The following is a 23,583-nucleotide window of genomic DNA, read 5'->3' as shown; positions in this document are numbered from 1 at the left end:
TTGACACTAAACTTAGTTTTGCCCATTTGTCTACTTGGCTCTTTTAAAAAAGTTTTTTTTTCCTTTTCTTTTATTGCTGTTTATGCACCAATGACACCTGGTCTCCGTTCCATAAAACAGGATTACCAAATAAGACAATCTTATTTCATTAGTCTGGCTAAATGGAAAATAAGCCAGACTAATAACATAAGCCTGGTTTATTTGGTAATCCTGTTTTTTGGAATGGACACAAGATCAAATTTTTTGTATGTGAGAACTTACTTGGCAATAAATTTGATTTTGATTCTGATGTTGGCGTCAGAAAGCCTGTCACAGCTGAATTGATGTTATCTGCAGTGACAGACCACAGACTGATGAGGTGACCTTAAAAATGTAACTTCTGTGAGGTTGTAAATTAATTCCTTTCTGAAATATCACACAAATTCACATTTACCTGTTTGAAGGAGTCGACTCTCTGCAATTAAATACAACCCCAATTCCAATGAAGTTGGGACATTGTGTAAAATGTAAATAAAAACAGAATACAATGATTTGCAAATCCTCTTCTACCTATATTGAATTGAATACACCACAAAGACAAGATATGTAATGTTCAAACTGATAGACTTTGTTGGTTTTGTGCAAATATTTGCTCATTTTGAAAAGGATGCCTGCAACAGGTTTCAAAAAAGCTGGGACAGTGGTATGTTTACCACTGTGTTACATCACCTTTCCTTCTAACAACACTCAATAAGCATTTTGGAACTGAGGACACTAATTGTTGAAGCTTTGTAGGTGGAATTTTTTCCCCATTCTTACTTGATGTATGACTTCAGTTGTTCAATAGTCCGGGGTCTCCATTGTTGTATTTTTCACTTCGTAATGCGCCACACATTTTCAATGGGCGACAGGTCTGGACTGCAGGCAGGGCAGTCTAGTACCTGCACTCTTTTTCTACAAAGACACGCTGTTGTAACGTGCAGAATGTGGCTTGGCATTGTCTTGCTGAAATAAGCAGGGACCTCCCTGAAAAAGACGTTGCTTGGATGGCAGCATGTGTTGCTCCAAAACCTGGATGTACCTTTCAGCATTGATGGTGCCATCATAGATGTGTAAGTTGCCCATGCCATGGGCACTAACACACCCCCATACCATCACAGATGCTGGCTTTTGAACTTTGCGCTGGTAACAATCTGAATGGTCTTTTTCCTCTTTTGTCCGGAGAACACAACGTCCATGATTTCCAAAAACAATTTGAAATGTGGACTCATCAGACCACAGCACACTTTTCCACTTTGCATCTGTCCATTTCAAATGAGCTCATGTTCAGAGAAGGCAGCGGCATTTCTGGATGTTATTGATGTATGGCTTTCACTTTGCATGGTAGAGTTTTAACTTGCACTTGTAGATGTAGCGCCGAACTGTGTTAACTGACAATGGTTTTCTGAAGTGTTCCTGAGCCCATGCGGTAAGATCCTTTACATAATCATGTTGGTTTTTAATGCAGTACCACCTGAGGGATCGAAGGTCACGGGCATTCAATGTTGGTTTTTGGCGTTGCCGCTTAAGTATAGAAAGTTCTCCAGATTCTCTGAATCTTCTGATTATATTATGGACTGCAGATGATGGCATTCCTAAATTCCTTGCAATTGAATGTTGAGAAACATTGTTCTTAAACTGTTGGACTATTATTTCATGCAGCTGTTTACAAAGTGGTGATCCTCGCCCCATCTTTGCTTGTGAATGGCTGAGCCTTTTGGGGATGCTCCTTTTATACCCAATCATGACACTCACAATTAGTGTCCTCAGTTCCCAAATGCTTATTGAGTGTTGTTAGAAGGAAAGGTGATGTAACACAGTGGTAAACATACCACTGTCGCAGCTTTTGTGGAACATGTTGCAGGCATCCATTTCAAAATGAGCAAATATTTGCAAAAAAAAACAATAAAATTTATCAGTTTGAACATTAAATATCTTGTCTTTGTGGTGTATTCAACTGAATATAGGTTGAAGAGGATTTGCAAATCATTGTATTCTGTTTTTATTTACATTTACACAATGTCCCAACTTAATTGGAATTGGGTTGTAATCCATCAAGCTGTCCATTATTCCTCATTGGCAGCACACCATGTGTGCACGTATGAATGAACTGAATTCAGACATGCATGTAGGATGTTTATATTCTGTGCAAAATAGCATAGAACCCAAACGTTCCAGTCTGGTGTATGATGTAGCTCAAGCTGTATTGCAAACACCAGTCTGAACATGGCCTTGTAACATGCACCATAGTTGAAAAACAAGTCTGAACACTATCTGGCTAGAAAGCAATCCAGATTGAATCTATCTTAAGATGGATTGCAAACCCCAGTGTGAACGGGGTCTTATATTGTTATTATGATTCTTTTATTATTATTATTAACATCTCTCTTACTGTTAATGGAGGGTGATCTAATTAGCATTTTAATCCAATTACATTTTGTCCGCAAATCTGACTGGTTAATTGTTTGAGATTTCAGACCGTATAATATTGGGGTAACGGTGGCAAAATATTCGTCCGTTTCACATTTGGATGTATTACTCCGCGCCTTGACCGGTGTTCTGACAAGATGTCATTCCTGTTGAGAGGCCAGCCCTCCGCTCAAATGCGCATGCTCAATTTGTCGGGACAGGGAACTGTTGATTTATGCGACACACATCTTGACAGAACACTGGCTGTGCACGCTGCTACGCAGATATCATACCACCGCTGCTGCCGAAATGTGTGAATTTAAGGTACCATACTAAAGTATTGATGTGGAGTCTGATACAGAATTACCATTTCACAGTTGATGGATTTTCACATTTGATGGATTACTCCGGGTCCTGACCGATGCTGCCTCGACGGTAAGCCTCGCCAACCAAATTACCTACAGAAAAATAATCCATGCAAACGATGGAATTGGATTCAAATGGGAATAACTCCCTTGTGTCTGATGATTTGCAGACGTTCATGCTGGTTATACGGTCACAAATTGAGCTTTACCGGCGACCCGTTAGCACAACAGGGTTATTCCCTAAATAACTAATGTTACAAAAAAAACCCAAAAAAACAATATTGTAAGTGATGTCGTGAAAATGTCTTAAACCCAATTGTACCAACATTTTCCTGGTGATCACCACGTGACAATTTCCTGCCCAACCTCCTTCCTCCCAATAAATTTTATTAAACACTTGAAACATCAAGAGAACTCGCCTGACTTGCATCCAACAAAAAACAAAACAACAACAAAAAACCACGTTTGTTTGAGTCTGACCTTGTGGCCAACAGCACTGAATGTGATTTCAGGTAATACAACATCTTAACTAAATACTAATTCAACTGCTGTTGTGAGCACCAGGAAAAAATAATACATCTTATCATATACCTATAAATGATACACCAATATGATTGGAAAAAACACTAAAGAATGAATAGCAATACACCCTTTTCGCAGACAGGTAATATTTTCATACCACCCGAGTAATCAGCCAATCCGGATAGCAGAGCGGCGCCACGACGAAGAGGCGCGGTCAGAGGAACTGTGAAATGCTGGTGAGTCACTATTAATAATTTCTTACGTGTCCAACCTCGTAGGTTGATCGTTAAAATTAAATTCGTTAGTTCTAAAAGCCATCATAATTATTTATAGGAAAACGTTCTATTTTTTTTCTACTAAGGTTTGAACTTTGAGTGTTTACACAGGAGAGAAAAGTGAGAAAATGTTAATGCCTGTTTGAGAAAAGTGTATAAAGTGTGTAGTGAGGGGTTTTACAGCCTTAAAAAATCTATAATAATTGTAAAAAATAACGTTGAATACTTCGCGGATTTCATCTATCGCGGGTTATTTTTAGAATGTAACTCCAGCGATAAACGAGGGACCACTGTATATGATAAAATTGTTATCAAGTTGTTCATCAATGAATATGGCTTTTTACACCCTTCAGAAAACCATACAACATGTATCATTTATAGGTATATGATAAAATCATTATCAAGTTGTTTTACCAATGAATATGGCTTTTTACACCCTTCAGAAAACCATACAACATTTATCATTTATAGGTATATGATAAAATCGGCCTCAGGGTGCATGGTTTTCTTCAGGGTGTATAAAGCCATATTCATTGGTGAACAACTTGATAACTGATAATACAAACTGAAGTGCGACAGAAGTGACCTCACTGCCGTTAAAAACACTGAACCTCAGATTGTTCAAAAGCCTGTTTCTGCTGTTGAGCCACTGATACAGTTTTTGATTGTTCGGATGAGATGTCTCAGACTGTCTCTCAGGACAAATTCTATCTGGTCAAACAAGAGAAAACAGGACGACCCAGGAGTCAAAGCTCACAGCTACTGCAATATCGCACAACAATGCAGTATTGGAACAAGCTGCTGTGGTGCTTTTCAAGACCCAACATTAGGCATTTATTCACCTTCACACTAAGTCGGGGGTCATTTTTTGATGCCCCAGAGTGAAGCAACATACACTTATTCCTCTGTATTGGAGTGTGAGAACACTCGTGCATATGGTGACAAAATATAATGAAACAGCATTTCCAAAAAGTACATAAATAAATAAGTTGCTGAAATGTGAAATGCTTGTTTGGGTTGACAATAACCTTTGCTTCCTCCTCTGAGTCAGTGTCCCTGAAATGGTTGCTAAAACATATATATACTGTGTCCAACTTATCTTCAGGATGACAGCCTGGCTGGATTCCCAGGCTCTTGTTTCTTGCTATTTATTATTTGTGCACACACATATCTTGGGGGGGAATGAGGAAGGAAATGCTGTAGATTTCCACTCACATGTTGAGAAGATCTGTGGCAGAGTTGCAAATGACTCGAGTCTCAGGTTTGACAGTGTGCATTAGCGCTGAATGTCACCATATCCCCACAGTATCGAACCGCCATGGGTCCTGGATGGCAACCATCCAGGCAGACAACTGGTCCATCCCCACCTCTCAAAAGTCATGTCTATCTGCTGCAGTCAGATGGAACGTAGGCGTCCCCTGACGTTCTCCAGCTGTTGCGGTCCTCAACACCTGCATGCTGGATCATGCCCAGAGAGTTGGAGCTGTCACTCCCTCACACTCCCTAAGTAACCACTCATTTGAGACAAAGTCCTTCCCATGGTACACAAGAATCCTTCCAAGAGACCCGAGAACCAAAGACATCTAGTGTCTCCTAAGGTCACAGGTTTGCGTCAGAGCCACACAGTACAACAGGAAGCACCAGGTGCTGCTGCTGCGTTCCAGTAAGTGATTACAAGTCAAGTGATCAGGGGGAGTTGAGTCTTACCTCATCACTTGACTTATATTTAGGGCTGGGTGTCTATTCAAATTTCAAGAATCGATTCGATTCCGATTCTTAAGACTCAGAATTGAATATTTCGATTTGATTTGATCGGATGTGATGGGGTTAGTGTTATTAAAACCGTTTTTTGAGATGTTACCTGACTGTCTAGTTATGCAACATATTAATACTACTTCACAAAATTTGGCCCTCAAAATGCAGGCAATAGTGTTTGAGAGAGTTATACATTTAAACATTTTCTAAGGGATAATGGCCCCAATCCCCCTACAAAACTCACGCCTGCAGCACTTGCTGCGCGGCACACTGCAGGAGAACTTTTCCCCCAAGAACTTTTCCCACAGCCTGAGTCCTGCCGCAAGTTCTCCAGCAGGAGAATGCGGTTATGGGAAAAGTTCTCCCACAGTCCACATCAGAGAACCTTTGTGCACTGTTCCACAGAAATGGCATTCTTATGAAGAATGAAAAAAAAACTACTGCATGAATTATAAACAGCGGACGATTCTCTTTTCTTGCCCACAACAGTCCCAGCAGTCATGACTGACATTTTTAAATGTCTTCAACAGAGGCTGATGAATAAATTGTAGATGTGCTGTTTCTAAATCAGAACCAGCTCTTCCACAATTATTGCAGAGAAATTCTCATTTAATTTTTCCCGTTATATACCCTCGGAAACAGTAAGTCCCAAAGGGACTTACTAATAACAGACTAAATGCACAAAAATCCCAAATTAACGAGCTGATAATACTGAAAAAAGGTGCGACTTACACTCCGGTGAAACTAATACCGTATATGGGTTTTTCCTCTTCAAGAGGCCTTTTTGTAACAGGTGTGACATACTCCAGAAAATACGGCAAAGCACCATAAAAACAACATTAGTTTATCTTCCCCGCCCGCATGCCGAAATTGGCCTGCATCATTTTTTCTTATTTTGACAAATTTCACTCCCCCCAACCCCCACAACAATATCTAAAAACAAATCTTAGGTTGCAGTTTCCCAGGATTCTCCTTTAACTAACATAGGTCTTTACTGAAGTCCATAAGTGCTGCTTTTCTGTATTAATGTACAGGCATGTGTGAAGACACGCCTGTAAAAACAGTGGATTTTAAACAGCCAGAATACTGAGGATACATGCAAAATTACTGTCTGTAAGTCCTTATTTTGCTTACATTTTTTAAACGGTTTTTGGTGCCCATCAGACTGTCTGCCAATACAAAAACATCCTGTGATGAGGATTAGTCAAACTGACGGTTGCTTCTCCACATGCACGGTTTGGCCCTTAAAAACAGACCAATCACAGTATGAGTTGGATTTGGCTGTGAGGGCAGTGACACCCAGGCTTCCCACAAAACATCACCCTTCAAAGTCTGTCTGCAAGCTCAGCTGAGCGCCACAATTAACGGCAAAAACACAAGTGCTCCCTGGAAGTTCATTTCTTCATCAGACTGGCCAGAGCTTCAGCCACACTTTTCTCATACATTAGATGCAGAAGTGGGGCAGGAAAAAAAAAAAGCTTATCCACATGCAGACAGATCCAGATGAAGGAAACAGATAGTTAGGGTTGCTGAAGAGAAACATACATTACTGAGATAAGAATGAACAGTAAGCGATAACGAGTGATGAGAGGTGACACTGAGTTGTGCCGGGTTAGAGGCGGGTCAATGCAGCCCTTAGGATGCTTCTTGGAATTGTGCTGCCTCATGCACACTATCATCATCTTCTTCAGCAGCAGCACACCCAATTACACTGGGTTATCTGGGTCAATGCTATGAGCATGCCACTTGACAGTCCCTGCAAACGACCCACCAAAAAAAAGTAAGCTAGCATACTTACACAAGACAAGCGGGAATGTCTGCACTTGACACACATAAGCATATGCTGCACAACACATACAAACACATCATTCCCTTGCATAGTGATCCACCCTTCATGCGTCAATTGATGTCCGCTCTACCCGGCCTCACTGGCAAACATGCCTGACAGCATATCAGGCGGCTGATCCACCCAACAGATGGCCTGAGTGTTCAGCACCACCTGCCCTCATTTATCCACACAAGGCTCTGCTAAACCCGGCCCAAACCCACCTGACACTATGCATCCAATTGCCAAAAGATTTTTACTCTTCACGCTGTCTGACCAGCCAATGAGTGAGCTGTTGGAGGCATGACAGGATGATAAATCCCACCACCCAATCCCTGGTGAGGGATGATTGCCTTATACAGGAATGAGTGGCCACTGATAACCCCATCATTTTGGTTTAAGAGCCCTGTCCAAACTGAGCTTATATAGCTGAAATAGAACAAATGTGGAACAACTAAACAAACAATTAGTTTCTGGGCCAGCTCATGATACCCAGCTTTATCTATCCATGAAGCCAGAGGACACACACCAATTAGTTAAACTGCAGGCAAGACATGGATGACCTCTAATTTCCTGCTTTTAAACTCAGATAAAACTGAAGTTATTGTACTTGGCCCCACAAATCTTAGAAACATGGTGTCTAACCAGATCCTTACTCTGGATGGCATTACCCTGACCTCTAGTAATGCTGTGAGAAATCTTGGAGTCAATTTTGATCAGGACATGTCCTTCAATGCGCATATTACGCAAATATGTAGGACTGCTTTTTTACATTTGCACCAATATCTCTAAAATTAGAAAGGTCTTGTCTCAGAGTGATGCTGAAAAACTAATTCATGCATTTATTTCCTCTAGGCTGGACTATTGTAATTCATTAATATCAGATTGTCCTAAAAGTTCCCTGAAAAGCCTTCAGTTAATTCAAAATGCTGCAGCTAGAGTACTGACGGGGACTAGAAGGAGAGAGCACATTTCACCCATATTGGCCTCTCTTTACTGGCTTCCTGTTAATTCTAGAATAGAATTTAAAATTATTCTTCTTACTTATAAGGTTTTGAATAATCAGGTCCCATCTTAGCTTAGGGACCTCTAAGTACCATATCACCCCAATAGAGCGCTTCGCTCTCAGACTGCAGGCTTACTTGTATTTCCTAGGGTTTGTAAGAGTAGAATGGGAGGCAGAGCCTTCAGCTTTCAGGCTCCTCTCCTGTGGGAGCAGCTCCCAATTCGGATCAGGGAGACAGACACCCTCTCTACTTTTAAGATTAGGCTTAAAACTTTCCTTTTTGCTAAAGCTTATAGTTAGGGCTGGATCAGGTGACCCTGAACCATCCCTTAGTTATGCTGCTATAGATTTAGACTGCTGGGGGATTCCCATGATGCACTGAGTGTTTCTTTCTCTTTTTGCTCTGTATGCACCACTCTGCATTTAATCATTAGTGATTGATCTCTGCTGTCTTCCACAGCATGTCTTTTTCCTGATTCTCTCCCCTCAGCCCCAACCAGTCCCAGCAGAAGACTGCCCCTCCCGGAGCCTGGTTCTGCTGGAAGTTTCTTCCTGTTAAAAGGGAGTTTTTCCTTCCTACTTTCGCCAAGTGCTTGCTCATAGGGGGTTGTTTTGACCGTTGGGGTTTTTCTGTGATTATTGTATGGCTTTTGCCTTGCAATATAAAGCACCTTGGGGTAACTGTTGTTGTGATTTGGCGCTATCTAAATAAAACTGATTTGATTTGGGCAATATGAGCTTTTGAATTTTATATTTGAGTTTCAAAAACTGATTTTTTTCCCCACTATAGGTCCTCAAATATTTCATGTATAGAAAGCTTGCCATACAATGGGGTAAATTGTAAAAATGGTTTACCTAATATATGATCTGTGTCACTGACTGGCTCAATTCAGTACGACCTAGCAGTTGAACTATACTGTTACTGCCACATAAGAGCACTGGACAGGACAAATCGTACCGTTGGCTTTGTCGACAAAGGCCCCCTGTGGCGAATCAGGCACACCTCTCCATACTGTAATGGGCTTTGGATAGCCTGGGTCCATGGTTCTCATTTCCTCATTGTAGCGCCAGTACCTAAACAGGATCAAATGAAGACAAAATAGGTAAGGCAAGGAACCTTTAATGCACAAAAGCAAAGAAATTGTGTCAAGACGACATTGAAAACAGCAAGTGATAATTTTGTCTTCTTATTCAGTATCTTGATGCTACCTTGGAATCACTTCAGGTCTGACTTGAGATTCCTTATGGTAACAGTCAGAGTTTATCTGAACTGAATCCAATAGAGTTTCAGGTGACATACACTCAACAAAAATATAAACGCAACACTTTTGGTTTTGCTCCCATTTTGTATGAGATGAACTCAAAGATCTAAAACTTTTTCCACATACACAATATCACCATTTCCCTCAAATATTGTTCACAAACCAGTCTAAGTCTGTGATAGTGAGCATTTCTCCTTTGCTGAGATAATCCATCCCACCTTACAGGTGTGCCATACCAAGATGCTGATTAGACACCATGATTAGTGCACAGGTGTGCCTTAGACTGCCCACAATAAAAGGCCACTCTGAAAGGTGCAGTTTTATCACACAGCACAATGCCACAGATGTCGCAATATTTGAGGGAGCGTGCAGTTGGCATGCTGACAGCAGGAATGTCAACCAGAGCTGTTGCTCGTGTATTGAATGTTCATTTCTCTACCATAAGCCGTCTCCAAAGGCGTTTTAGAGAATTTGGCAGTACATCCAACCAGCCTCACAACCGCAGACCATGTGTAACCACACCAGCCCAGGACCTCCACATCCAGCATGTTCACCTCCAAGATCGCATGAGACCAGCCACTCGGACAGCTGCTGAAACAATCGGTTTGCATAACCAAAGAATTTCTGCACAAACTGTCAGAAACCGTCTCAGGGAAGCTCATCTGCATGCTCGTCGTCCTCATCGGGGTCTCGACCTGACTCTAGTTCGTCGTCGTAACCGACTTTAGTGGGCAAATGCTCACATTCACTGGCGTTTGGCACGTTAGAGAGGTGTTCTCTTCACGGATGAATCCCGGTTCACACTGTTCAGGGCAGATGGCAGACAGCGTGTGTGGCGTCGTGTGGGTGAGCGGTTTTCTGATGTCAATGTTGTGGATCGAGTGGTCCATGGTGGCGGTGGGGTTATGGTATGGGCAGGCGTCTGTTAGGGACGAAGAACACAGGTGCATTTTATTGATGGCATTTTGAATGCACAGAGATACCGTGACGAGATCCTGAGGCCCATTGTTGTGCCATACATCCAAGAACATCACCTCATGTTGCAGCAGGATAATGCACGGCCCCATGTTGCAAGGATCTGTACACAATTCTTGGAAGCTGAAAATGTCCCAGTTCTTGCATGGCCGGCATACTCACTGGACATGTCACCCATTGAGCATGTTTGGGATGCTCTGGACCGGCGTATACAACAGTGTGTACCAGTTCCTGCCAATATCCAGCAACTTCGCACAGCCATTGAAGAGGAGTGGACCAACATTCCACAGGCCACAATTGACAACCTGATCAACTCTATGCGAAGGAGATGTGTTGCACTGCATGAGGCAAATGGCAAATGTCACACCAGATACTGACTGGTATCCTCCCCAATAAAACAAAACTGCACCTTTCAGAGTGGCCTTTTATTGTGGACAGTCTAAGGCACACCTGTGCACTAATCATGGTGTCTAATCAGCATCTTGGTATGGCACACCTGTGAGGTGGGATGGATTATCTCAGCAAAGGAGAAGTGCTCACTATCACAGATTTAGACTTGTTTGTGAACAATATTTGAGGGAAATGGTGATATTGTGTATGTGGAAAAAGTGTATGTGGAAAAAGTTCATCTCATACAAAATGGGAGCAAAACCAAAAGTGTTGCGTTTATATTTTTGTTGAGTGTATAAAGGTTGATTTTAACCAGTGTTTGAATATGAGACTATTCCAAATGCTGAGATGATTTTTCCTTTAAATTGCCCAAACAGTGCACAATATAATTAACTAAAAAATACACTATGAAAATGTAAAATCTTACAGAGTAGTATACTGATCTAATCTCTGGGTAAAAAATAAATAAATAAATAAAAATCCAATGTCAAATTTTCAGTTTTTTTTTTATGTATTCAAGGAGATTAAAAATAAAAATAATCAAAGAAATAAAATAAGTGAAATATACAGTCAGGTACCAAAAAATAAACAAAAATCAAAAAGCATTCCACAGCATCATATACGAGGTCTGTTAGAAAAGTATCCGACCTTTTTATTTTTTTCAAAAACCATATGGATTTGAATCACGTGTGATTGCATCAGCAAAGCTTGAACCTTCGTGTGCATGCGTGAGTTTTTTCAAACCTGTCGGTTGCATCATTTGCCTGTGAGCAGGCTTTGTGTGAGCAGTGGTCCACCCCTCTCGTCGGATTTTTATTGCGAATAAATGTCTGAACGATTTGGAGCTTTGCTGCATCAATTTTTTCCAGAAACTGTGAGAAACCTCCAAGTGGTAACCATTCGGAAAATTAAAATGGCTTTGAGGGACGATTTTATGGGGATTACAAAGATTAAGGAGTGCTCCAGCCGGTTTAAAGACCGCCCACAGCTGCTGAGAGCGCGCCGCGTTCCGAGCGCCGATCGACAGGCTCAAACCCCACTGAAACAACCAGATCAATTCCAACATGAAGGCTTTGTTGATCCGGGACGTCGTCTGACTTTCACAAAAATGGCAGGAGACGTGAACATCAGTACTTTTTCGGCACATTCCACTGTTACAGGAGTTTTTTTCATGGAAAGAAAAGCGGACGGATGCACCACCGTGCCGCTCATGGCGCGGCACAAAACCATCTCCGTGTTGGTCTCACAGGACGGCTTTCAGATGGCTTTCAGACGGCTGTTGGTGGGTTTTCAGTCGTGTTGACTAACCGAGAAATTGTGGATGAGCCTCGACATGCCAGAACATGTCCTGTGAGGCTTCATCACGGCGCTGCTTTGCGCCATGCAGCTCCCCGCAACGCACGGAATTCCTCCGCACATCTGTCTCAATGTGCCGAAAAAGTGCTGATGTCCACGTCTTCCGCAATTCCTGTGCTAGTCAGAGGACGTCCCGGATAAAACACAGCGTTCAGTTTGGAAATGAACGGACATTCCACTGTTACAAGAGTTTTTGTTATGGAAAGAGGAGCAGAGGAATTCCGCGCGTCGCGGCGGTGCCGCATGGCGCAAAGCAACGCCGTGATGAAGCCTCACAGGACATGTTCTGGCATGTCCTGGCTCATCCACAATTTCTCGGTTAGTCACACGACTGAAAACCCACCGACAGCTGTCTGAAAGCCATCCTGTGAGACCAACACGGAGGTGGTTTTGTGCCGCGGCATGAGCGGCACGGTGGCGCATCCCTCCGCTTTTCTTTCCATGAAAAAAACTCCTGTAACAGTGGAATGTGCCGAAAAAGTACTGATGTCCACGTCTCCTGCCATTTTTGTGTAAGTCAGACAACATCCCGGATCAACAAAGCCTTCACGTTGGAAATGATCTGGTTGTTTCAGCGGGGTTTGAGTCTGTCGATCGGCGCTCGGAGCGCGGCGCGCTCTCAGCAGCTGTGGGCAGTCTTTAAACCGGCTGGAGCACTCCTTAATCTTTGTAATCCCCATAAAATCGTCCCTCAAAGCCATATTAATTTTCCGAATGGTTACCACCTGGAGGTCTCTCACAGTTTCAGGAAAAAATTGATGCAGCAAAGCTCCAAATCTTTCAGACATTTATTCGCAATAAAAATCCGACGAGAGGGGTGGACCACCGCTCACACAAAGCCTGCTCACAGGCAAATGACGCAACCGACAGGCGTGAAAAACTCACGCATGCGCACGAAGGTTCAAGCTTGGCTGATGCAATCACACGTGATTCAAATCCATATGGTTTTTAAAAAAAAAAAAAAGGTCGGATACTTTTCTAACAGACCTCGTATAACCATCCCGTGATTCGTGTTGTAGAGAGTGTAAGATGAACTCAACTTATTTAATCCAGCCCCCATTTTAATGTGTATATATAATTACCGGCAGATTTTCTTTTTTCCCCCCAGATACCCTGGCAAAGCGTGACCACACAAAAGGAACCCCATCAAATGTGGCCCTCGATGCACCATCTAGCAACCCTGATTCAGGCACAGCACAGCAACCGATTTAAGGTGTTGGCTGAAAAATATTCACGCAGATACCATTAAGAATCACACTGTTTTGTTTGGATTTAAAATGACACTTTGGACTTAGCAGCACAGACGTCTGGCTAACATTAGTTTAAGGTATTTGATTATGCACGTTTTTGCAGACTTAGCCTTGGTTTTCATAATAGATTGTCAAACATTTAATGTATGACCAGCTGCCCAGCATACTGCGTTTGCATTAGATTCACTGATGGCTGCACCATCAGTAAATCTAATGTCATGAAGATACGTGCTAATTAGTGCTAACCTGCTACTAAGGGTGAAAGCATATATATTAAGCAATACTAGAATTTCACTCAACAGAAATGGAGTAATGGCATATTTGATCTGCCATTCATACAATTAACTTCACAGCAAGTCATATTATCTCAGATATTTCAAATAAAATACTCAGAAAGAACAAACATGCGACTAGACGGGGTAGAGAAACCAGCAGCTAGCAGATACTGCTAGCAGGGCCACGACTCTGACAAACAGCCGTCAAGCAACGACTCCTCCAATTTTTCATGACTTGATGTGTTTATAATAGCTTAAACCAGGGATTTTCAAAGTGTGGCAGAGTGAGCTCCCCGTCAGAGAACAAATCAAATCAAAATCAAATCAATTTCATTTATATAGCGCCAAATCACAACAAACAGGTTGCCCCAAGGCGCTTCATATTGCAAGGCAAAGCCATACAATAATTACAGAAAAACCCCAACTGTCAAAACGAACCCCTGTGAGCAAGCACTTGGCGACAGTGGAAGGAAAAACTCCATTTTAACAGGAAGAAACTCCAGCAGAACCAGGCTCAGGGAGGGGCAGTCTTCTGCTGGGACTGTTTGGGGCTGAGGGAGAGAACCAGGAAAAAGACATGCTGTGGAGGGGAGCAGAGATCAATCACTAATGATTAAATGCAGAGTGGCGCATACAGAGCAAAAAGAGAAAGAAACACTCAGTGCATCATGGGAACCCCCCAGCAGTCTAAGTCTATAGCAGCATAACTAAGGGATGGTTCAGGGTCACCTGATCCAGCCCTAACTATAAGCTTTAGCAAAAAGGAAAGTTTTAAGCCTAATCTTAAAAGTAGAGAGGGTGTCTGTCTCCCTGTTCCGAATTGGGAGCTGGTTCCAGAGGAGAGGAGCCTGAAAGCTGAAGGCTCTGCCTCCCATTCTACTCTTACAAACCCTAGGAACTACAAGTAAGCCTGCAGTCTGAGAGTGAAGCGCTCTATTGGGGTGATATGGTACTATGAGGTCCCTAAGATGAGATGGGACCTGATTATTCAAAACCTTATAAGTAAGAAGAAGAATTTTAAATTCTATTCTAGAATTAACAGGAAGCCAATGAAGAGAGGCCAACATGGGTGAGATATGTGCTCTCCTTCTAGTCCCTGTCAGTACTCTAGCTGCAGCATTTTGAATTAACTGAAGGCTTTTCAGGGAACTTTTAGGACAACCTGATAATAATGAATAACAATAGTCCAGCCTAGAGGAAATAAATGCATGAATTAGTTTTTCAGCATCACTCTGAGACAAGACCTCTCTAATTTTAGAGATATTGCGCAAATGCAAAAAAGCAGTCCTACATATTTGTTTAATATGCGCATTGAATGACATATCCTGATCAAAAATGACTCCAAGATTTCTCACAGTATTACTAGAGGTCAGGGTAATGCCATCCAGAGTAAGGATCTGGTTAGACACCATGTTTCTAAGATTTGTGGGGCCAAGTACAATAACTTCAGTTTTATCTGAGTTTAAAGCAGGAAATTAGAGGTCATCCATGTCTTTATGTCTATAAGACAATCCTGCAGTTTAGCTAATTGGTGTGTGTCCCTCTTGCTTCATGGATAGATAAGCTGCGTATCATCTGCGTAACAATGAAAATTTAAGCAATGCTGTCTAATAATACTGCCTAAGGGAAGCATGTATAAAGTGAATAAAATTGGTCCTAGCACAGAACCTTGTGGAACTCCATAATTAACCTTAGTCTGTGAAGAAGATTCCCCATTTACATGAACAAATTGTAATCTATTAGATAAATATGATTCAAACCACCGCAGCGCCGTACCTTTAATACCTATGGCATGCTCTAATCTCTGTAATAAAATTTTATGGTCAACAGTATCAAAAGCAGCACTGAGGTCTAACAGAACAAGCACAGAGATGAGTCCACTGTCTGAGGCCATAAGAAGATCATTTGTAACCTTCACTAATGCTGTTTCTGTACTATGATGAATTCTAAACCCTGACTGAAACTCTTCAAATAGACCATTCCTCTGCAGATGATCAGTTAGCTGCCCCCCATCTACACACATACACACATTTTCAACATCTTTGTCTGTTTCTTTTTATTCTTTTACACGTTAAACACATCTTAAATATATTTATGTGTTTTTAAGGAACTGTCTATGCATTTACACATTTTACAGCCTTTGTAAACACTTTAAACATATTTTTAAAGAACTTACTATTCTTTCACATTTTATACCCTTTTCAAACATTTTAATGTGTTTTTAAAAACTTTCTATTCTTCTATTTTACATTTTTATCATATTTTAAACATTGTTTTTTAACATTTAACTTCTCTGTGTGTTTTTAAAACGTCTTTGATGTAACTAACACGTTTTAACATAAATAATATTAATTAAACTTTTATACATATTAGTCTCTCATCTAGTCTCCCTTCTTGTTTAGTGTGAGCAATGAGTCTGGGTCTTTGATGCACACAGGAGATTGATGTGGGGATGCATCGTGGAGACGAGTAAAAGAAGAACGTCCTCTACTTTCTCATTTTTTTGGTTGCCCCAAACTCTGTCTTCTCACTGGTAAATTTACACACTAAAAATTTATCCATTCTGCTCCTGGCATGTTAGCTAACAATGTTTTCTTTTTCCTTTTTTTCCCCTTCTTCTTTTGTTGGTTAACTGTGTTTACAGTATCATGGAAGTTAAAAACAGCTGTTTTCATACTACAGAAATTACTATAGACAGACACAGAATGGTAAGACTTTGGGCTGTTTAATGCTAATGCTGCGTTTACACATAACGACGACAAGTCACGAATGCCACAAAGTACACATTCTTGGCCGCTGATCACGAATGTGATTATTCAGGGCAGAGGCGTCAGGTGTCCTCAGGAACTGCTGCAACCTGTTACCACACGTTACGATTAATGGCATGTGTTGCTGGAGAATTATCAGGAACCATTACGCACGGTCAAGAATAGGGTTCCACATTGTTGCACGCTATTGCGCGTAACAGCACATCGTTAGTTCGGTCCCGTTGTGAACGAGGTGAATTGTCTCACACACACCCCCCATATTCATCCAACCGAATTCAGATCGCTCCAGTTTTTCAGAAGAACTTTGTGACTGCATGCGTAGTTGGGCTCTGTGCCATGGAGTGGCGCAGAGAGGAGGAGGAGGAGACGGACAGAGCCAGATGTGTGGCTTCATGCGGGTCCCATCTCGCGCATTTTCCCAAACATCAGGCACATGCAGCAGGTGGAACACCTGCAGGAGTGCGCTGAAGAGCACTGAAATTAGACTTTTAGCCGATCTTGGTGTCAGCAATCAAACTGAATGCAGTGCAGCAGGGTTTAATTGTGCGCATGCTTCTTCCTCAGCCGGACTGGAGGAGGTGCAGAGATGTCTGGCTGCATGTGAGTCTCGCTCCTCTGGTTCCTCTGGCTCAGAGACTCGTTCCCTCTCAGCCCTCATCGGTTACAAAGCAGGTGGAACACCTGCAGGAGTGTCCTGAGGAGCTTCAGCAGGAACCATGGAACGACATTTGGAGCCGAGTTTAATTGTGCCCATGTGACAGAAAACTGATTCGTTGTGGCGCGCAGTGAAATGTGATGCCGCGTTACAAGTCGTGTCAAAACTTGACACGACTTGGGCTATGCGACATCTGGAGAGACCTGAAACCCTAAAGAAAAGGTTTTTTAACTCATTACTCCCACACACATAAAGTGCACTCAAGACTTGATTTCTTTTGTTAAATAATGTTGATATCCACAGAGTGAAGGAGTGCTCAATTGGCACATCTGATATATCAGACCACCACATTGTCTACCTGTCATTGCAACTGTCTAACATACCAAAGGTTACTCTGTGGAGATTAAATATTGGGATACTCAATAAAGAAGCCATAGTAAAAGAAATAAAAAAGGAAATAGCAGAATGTATAGAGGTTAATGACAATGGTCAAGTGAGCCCAACTATGGTGTGGGATACAGTTAAAGCAGTGTTGAGGGGGAAACTCATTTCAAGGACATCCTATTTACAGAAGGTGAGTAGAGAAACATACGACAATTTGGAAAAAAAATTAAGAAATCTCGAACTCGAATTAATACACAATAGTGACAAAAAATTGTTAGATAAAATAAAACACACTAAACACCAAATAAATGATTTAGTCCAGGAAGAAGTAGAAAAACGGTTAAGATTCTGTAAACAAACCTACTATGAATCAGGCCCAAAGCAACAAAAATATTTGCGAGACGTCTTCGGACACAAGAACAAAAACATGCAGTCCTCGATCAGGGGACCCCTCCTCAGGTAAATTGACTCATGACATAAAGCAAATACATACTATCTTTGAAAAATATTATGAAAAATTGTACTCAAGCCCCTCTCCAGTGACCGATAGTGATATCACTCATTACTTATCTCAACTAGATTTGCCTTCACTAGGAATAACGCAAAATGAAGTCCTAACCGCCCCCATTACTAGAAAAGAATTAGATATTGCAATTGGCCATCTTAAAAACTCTAAAATGCCTGGCAGTGATGGATACCCTAATGAGTGGTATAAATTATTTAAACAAGACCTTGCACCTTTATTGCTAAAATCATTTAATTGGACATTAGACAGAGCTGAAACACCCCCATCCTGGAGAGAGGCAATCATATCTGTCATACCCAAAGAAGGTAAAAACAAAGAATATTGCGAATCCTACCGCCCCATCTCAATTTTGAATGTAGACTACAATTGTTTACCCATATTATGTCCAAAGACTAGAGAACTAATTTACTGGAGGTTATGCACGAAGACAGACAGGATTCATAAAAGGTCGACAAACACATGATAGCATAAGACGAACACTGCATATTATTGAGGAAGCAAAGAAACAGAAACTGAACATGGCCTTAGTAAGCCTAGACGCAGAGAAGGCCTTCGATCGGGTCAGCTGGCCTTTTTTATACAAAGTACTGGAACGACTTGGATTTAACAGTACATTTATCACTTGTATCCAGATGCTTTATAACAATCCAGTAGCTAGAATCAAAATTAATGGTCATCTGACATCTAGTTTTCAATTGTATAGGGGAAATCGTCAGGGTTGTGGGCTCAGCCCCTCCCTCTTTGCTTTATTTATTGAGCCTCTGGCTCAGGAAATACGACAAAATGATGAAATTCAAGGTATCACAATAGCCAACACTAAGCATGTAATAGCCCTGTTTGCTGATGATATTATCACTTACCTACAGAATCCTAATGAAACAATTCCAAAACTTATGTCAGTTTTAAAAAAGTTTGGACGTTTGTCAGGTTATCACTTAAATATTACTAAGACCCAAGTCTTGACCATCGACTATCAACCAAGTAATCTAATAAGACAACAATACAAACTAAAATGGGACACAAACAGTTAAAATATTTAGGTGTGTTCATCACACAGGAATTTGATCATCTCTTTTCCTTAAATTTTAATAAAATAATTGACTCGATACAGAAGGACATTAGTCGATGGTCATCACTTACATTGGATTTTGGTTCAAGAACTGAGATAGTGAAGTTTAATATTTTAACAAGATTTTTTACATTTTTTTATGGCACTGCCCATTATAATCCCAGACTCACATTTTAACACTTGGAACAAATTAATTTCACGTTTTATATGGGCAGGTGCCAGACCAAGGGTTAAACTTAAAACACTCCAAATATGTAAAGAAAGTGGTGGCTTGGCTGTTCCTAATCTGAAAGAATATTATTTTGCAGCCCAATTAAGACATATAGCATGTTGGTGTTCTCCTGAATTTGAAACAGGAAGGAAACAAATTGAGATAGATTTAGAGCCTATACCACGAATGGCATTATTGGGAGACAATATGAACAAGCCAAATAGCAAAAACTGTACTGTAAAGAACACTTTATTTATATGGCATAGAATAATCAGAAAATATAATTTGTCGAAGATAGTCGGCATTTTGGTCTGGCCCTCCTTCTTTTCACGGTTTCAACCAGGCAAGTTGGACTCCACATTCTCAACTTGGAAAGAAAAAGGTTTATCAGCTCTGTGTACATTTATTGAGGGAAAAATTAAATTCCAAATTAAATTCTACTTTCAATTTTCCAAAAGATTTAAAAGTAATCTTTCGGAAAATTGAAAAGTAGAATTTAATTTGAATAATTCAGACTTATTCAGATATCTGCAGGTTCGTCATTTTTATAATGTTGAAATTAAATCTGATGACCCCAGCACAAATAATGTTTTTTTGAAAGTATTCACAGACGCTTATAAACTTTTACCAGGTAAAACAGTATCCAAACTTTATAAAGGGCTGCAAAAACAAAAGGTAACAACACATTTTATATGAAATCTAAATGGGAAGAAGAACTCAGCATTGTCCTGTTAGAGGGTGATTGGCTTAAGATGTGCAACACAACAAACCACAACAAGCTCCAAAGGTGGAGGGAATTTGGGTGGAAGTGCCTCATGCGATTCTTCATTACTCCTCAAATTACAGCTAAAGTACAAGGGTTTGTTCAGCCGTGTTGGAGACAATGTGGTCACTCAAATGCCAATCACTCACATTTTTGGACATGTACAAAATTAAAACCTTTCTGGGACAATGTATTTCAAATAACACAAACTATTTTGTCATATGCAATTCCCAGGGATCCCCAAATCTATCTCCTCGGCCTTCTAACAGAAGAGGTTTTTCAGAAAGAGGACATGTACCTTTTTAAAGTTTTGTCAGTTGCATTGAAAAAAGCTATCACAAGGAACTGGACTAAACCCGACCCTCCAAGTCTTAATCACTGGCTGGACATTATCGAAGAAATCTACATTATGGAGAAACTGACCTTTTCTCTTAGACTTCAAGGACATGTCTTTTTAAAATGCTGGAAAAAATGGTTAGAATACACATAAAATGTAAACTAAATGTAAACAGTGACCCACATGTTTGTTTGTTTGTTACTGCAAAAACTCCAATAAAAAATAAGTATTAAAAAAAAAGAATGTCAGGAATGTGTCACGAATGACAGAAAATTACATTCGTAACGCGTCTTGGTTATGTGTAAACGCACCTTAAACCCCATTGTATTGCCTCACAGCAAGAAGGTCATGGGATCGCTTCCCGCCCTTTCTGGTTGGAGTTTGCATGTTCTTCCCATGTCTGTGTGGGTTTCCCCCCGGGCACTCTGGTTTCCTCCCACAATCAAAAACACGCTTATTTAGGGTCTTCTCCTTTCTCTGCCCCTGCCCAATGCAGTGCCTCTACAACTGGAGTTGGTTCCCAGGCGCCAGACTGTGGCTGCCCACTATTCCTAGTGGTTGGATTGTGTCTAACTGTAATTAGGATGATTAATGCAGAGGACAACTTTCATTGTATGTATGTATATGTACAACGACAATAAAGGCTGTATTATTATTATTATTATTTACAGTGCATCCAGAAAATATTCACAGTGCTTCACTTTTTCGACATTTTTTATGTCACAGCCTTATTATAAAAATGGAGTGAATTCATTTTTTCCCTCAAAATTCTCTTCACAACACCTCGTAATGACACCATGAAAAATGTATGGGAATTTTTGCAAATTTATATCTATACAAAAACAACTAAGAATTCACATGTACATAAGTATTCACACCCTTTGTGCAATACTTTGTTGATGCACCTTTGGCAGCAATTACAGGCTCAAGTCTTCTTGAATATGATGCCACAAACTTGGTGCACCTATCTTTGGGCAGGTTTGCCATTCCTCTTTGCAGCACCTCTCAAGCTCATCAGGTTGGATGGGGAGCATCGGTGCACAGCCATTTTTAGATCTCTCCAGAGATGTTCAACTGGATTCAGGTCTGGGCTCTGGCTGGGCCACTCAAGGACATTCATAGAGTTGTCCTGAAGCCACTGATTTGATATCTTGGTTGTATGCTTAGGGTCATTATTGTGCTGAAAGATTAACTGTTGCCCCAGTCTGAGGTCAAGAGCGCTCTGGAGCAGGTTTTCATCCAGGATGTTTCTGTACATTGTTGCATTCATCTTTCCCTCAATACTGACTATTTTCCCAGTTCTTGCCACTGAAAAACATCCCCACAGCATGATACTGCCACCACCATGCTTCACTGTAGGGATGGTGCCTGGTTTGCTCCAAGCATGACACGTCACATTCCAACCTGGTCTCACAGCAAGTCGTGATCCAGCAGCACGAAATATACATTAATCTATTGGTTTGTGATATTGTCACGAGAAGCGCCTAATTTTGGTCATGGCAGCATTAATTTATTCTAATTAAGTCCGTGATGGCTGCACGAAATTAAAAGTCAAGCGGGGGGGTCGGGGGTGGTTATGGTTAGGGTGGGGGAAGGAGTAGGATTAGTTATGGTTAGGTTAGGGTTGGGAGTAGGAGTAGGGTTAGTAATAGTGAGTTTAAAAAAAAAGCCCCGTCACGAAAATTTGACTCAGTTAGTCACGGGAGCATGAAAAAACAAAAAAACAAAAAACAAACAAACAAACAAACAAAAAAAAAAACAAATGTGAGACTGGGCTGCACATTCACACCAAAGAGTTCAATCATTGTCTCATCTGACCAGAGGATTTGTTCTCATGGCCTGAGAGTCCTTCAGGGCGACTGCTGCAGAGATAGTTGTTCTTCTGGAAATTCTCCTCTCTCCACAGAGGAATGCTGGTGCTCTGACAGACTGACCATTGGGTTCTTAACCACCTCCCTGACTAGGTCCTTCTTCCCCGATTGCTCAGTTTAGACAGGCGACCACTTCTGGGAAGAGTCCTGGTGGATCCAAACTTCTTCCATTTACAGATGATGGAGGCCACTGTGCTCAATGGGACCTTCAAAGTAGCAGAAATGTTTCTGTACCCTTCCTCAGATTTGTGCCTGCAGACAATCCTGTCTCAAAGGTTGACAAACAGTTCCTTTGACTTCATGCCTGGTTTGTGCTCTGACATGCACTGTCAACTGTGGGACCTTACATGTAGATAGGTGTGTGCCTTTTCCAAATTATGTCCAATCAACTGAATTTACACAAGGTGGACAATTAAGCTGTGGAAACATCTCAAGGATGATCAGTGGAAACAGGATACACCTGAACTCAATGTTGAGCGTCATGGCAAAGGCTGTGAATACTTATGTGGATGTGATTTCTTACTTGTTTAAAAAAACAACAAAAAAAAAACTTCATTTTAGAGTAAGGCTGTAACATAAAATGTGGAAAAAGTGAAGCGCTGTGAATACCTTGCGGATCCACCGTAATTGTTAGAAATAGCAAAAAAAAAAACAAAAACAACCAAACAAACAAAAACATATTTACCCCTTTATTAAGTTTCCTTATTTTGTGTTGTATGATGCCTTTCCTGCTCTCCATTCATACCTACCTCTCCCCTTTAAAAAAGTAGGTCTTGCCCACATCCTCCCACCACACAGCAGTCTCAATGCTCTGAGCCGGCATGCCATGGCCAAACTGGGTGATGTCCTTAGGGGTATCCCGGCTGCAGCACAGTGTCCTTAACACACCAGAACTGCTTTCCTGCACAACAAGAAAGGAGAAGAACTCAGAAAAGGATGACAACTAAGAGCAGAGACTAGCCTCCAGAAACTGACAACATTACAGACAAATTATAAGGACAGATACAAGCCGTGTGGCAAATTACAGGCATAACCTGTTGCTTGAATTACTGCATTTGATGTTGATGCTTCCCTAATTTAAAATAGAACACGGATGAGGTGACAAGTTTTCTTTACCCTTGCTTAGAGGTACTCTTTTAGTTTTCGCAAACCAAACTAGTAACTGGTTTAAATTAAAATATTATGACACAAAGAGCTAAATACATATCAAAAGCCTCAAATATATTTTGGAGCGATGGAACGAGTATTATGGTTACATTTTGGTGTTTTATTTTCCTTCAGTCACTGTTCCCACTGTTTCTCTTGATGGCCTCGTT

General features: G+C 41.1%; 1 protein-coding gene and 1 long non-coding RNA gene across 2 annotated transcripts in view; one reads left to right on the top strand and one right to left on the bottom strand.

Annotated features, from left to right (window-relative positions):
- Nucleotides 1-23,583, bottom strand: part of LOC117511393 (matrix metalloproteinase-16-like) — a 542,347-nt gene that overhangs the window by 16,058 nt on the left and 502,706 nt on the right. Inside the window, 3 exon segments of the mRNA XM_034171438.1 lie at nucleotides 9,134-9,249; nucleotides 23,017-23,120; nucleotides 23,122-23,168. Coding sequence (XP_034027329.1) covers nucleotides 9,134-9,249; nucleotides 23,017-23,120; nucleotides 23,122-23,168 — 267 coding nt within the window.
- Nucleotides 2,278-20,179, top strand: LOC117511408. Its single transcript, XR_004560949.1, has 3 exons — nucleotides 2,278-2,357; nucleotides 6,676-6,678; nucleotides 20,166-20,179. It is a non-coding gene; the product is annotated as an uncharacterized LOC117511408 (long non-coding RNA).

Source organism: Thalassophryne amazonica, chromosome 1 (assembly GCF_902500255.1).
Source record: "Thalassophryne amazonica chromosome 1, fThaAma1.1, whole genome shotgun sequence".
Taxonomy (NCBI): domain Eukaryota; kingdom Metazoa; phylum Chordata; class Actinopteri; order Batrachoidiformes; family Batrachoididae; genus Thalassophryne; species Thalassophryne amazonica.
This window is presented reverse-complemented; position numbering and strand designations above follow the sequence as displayed.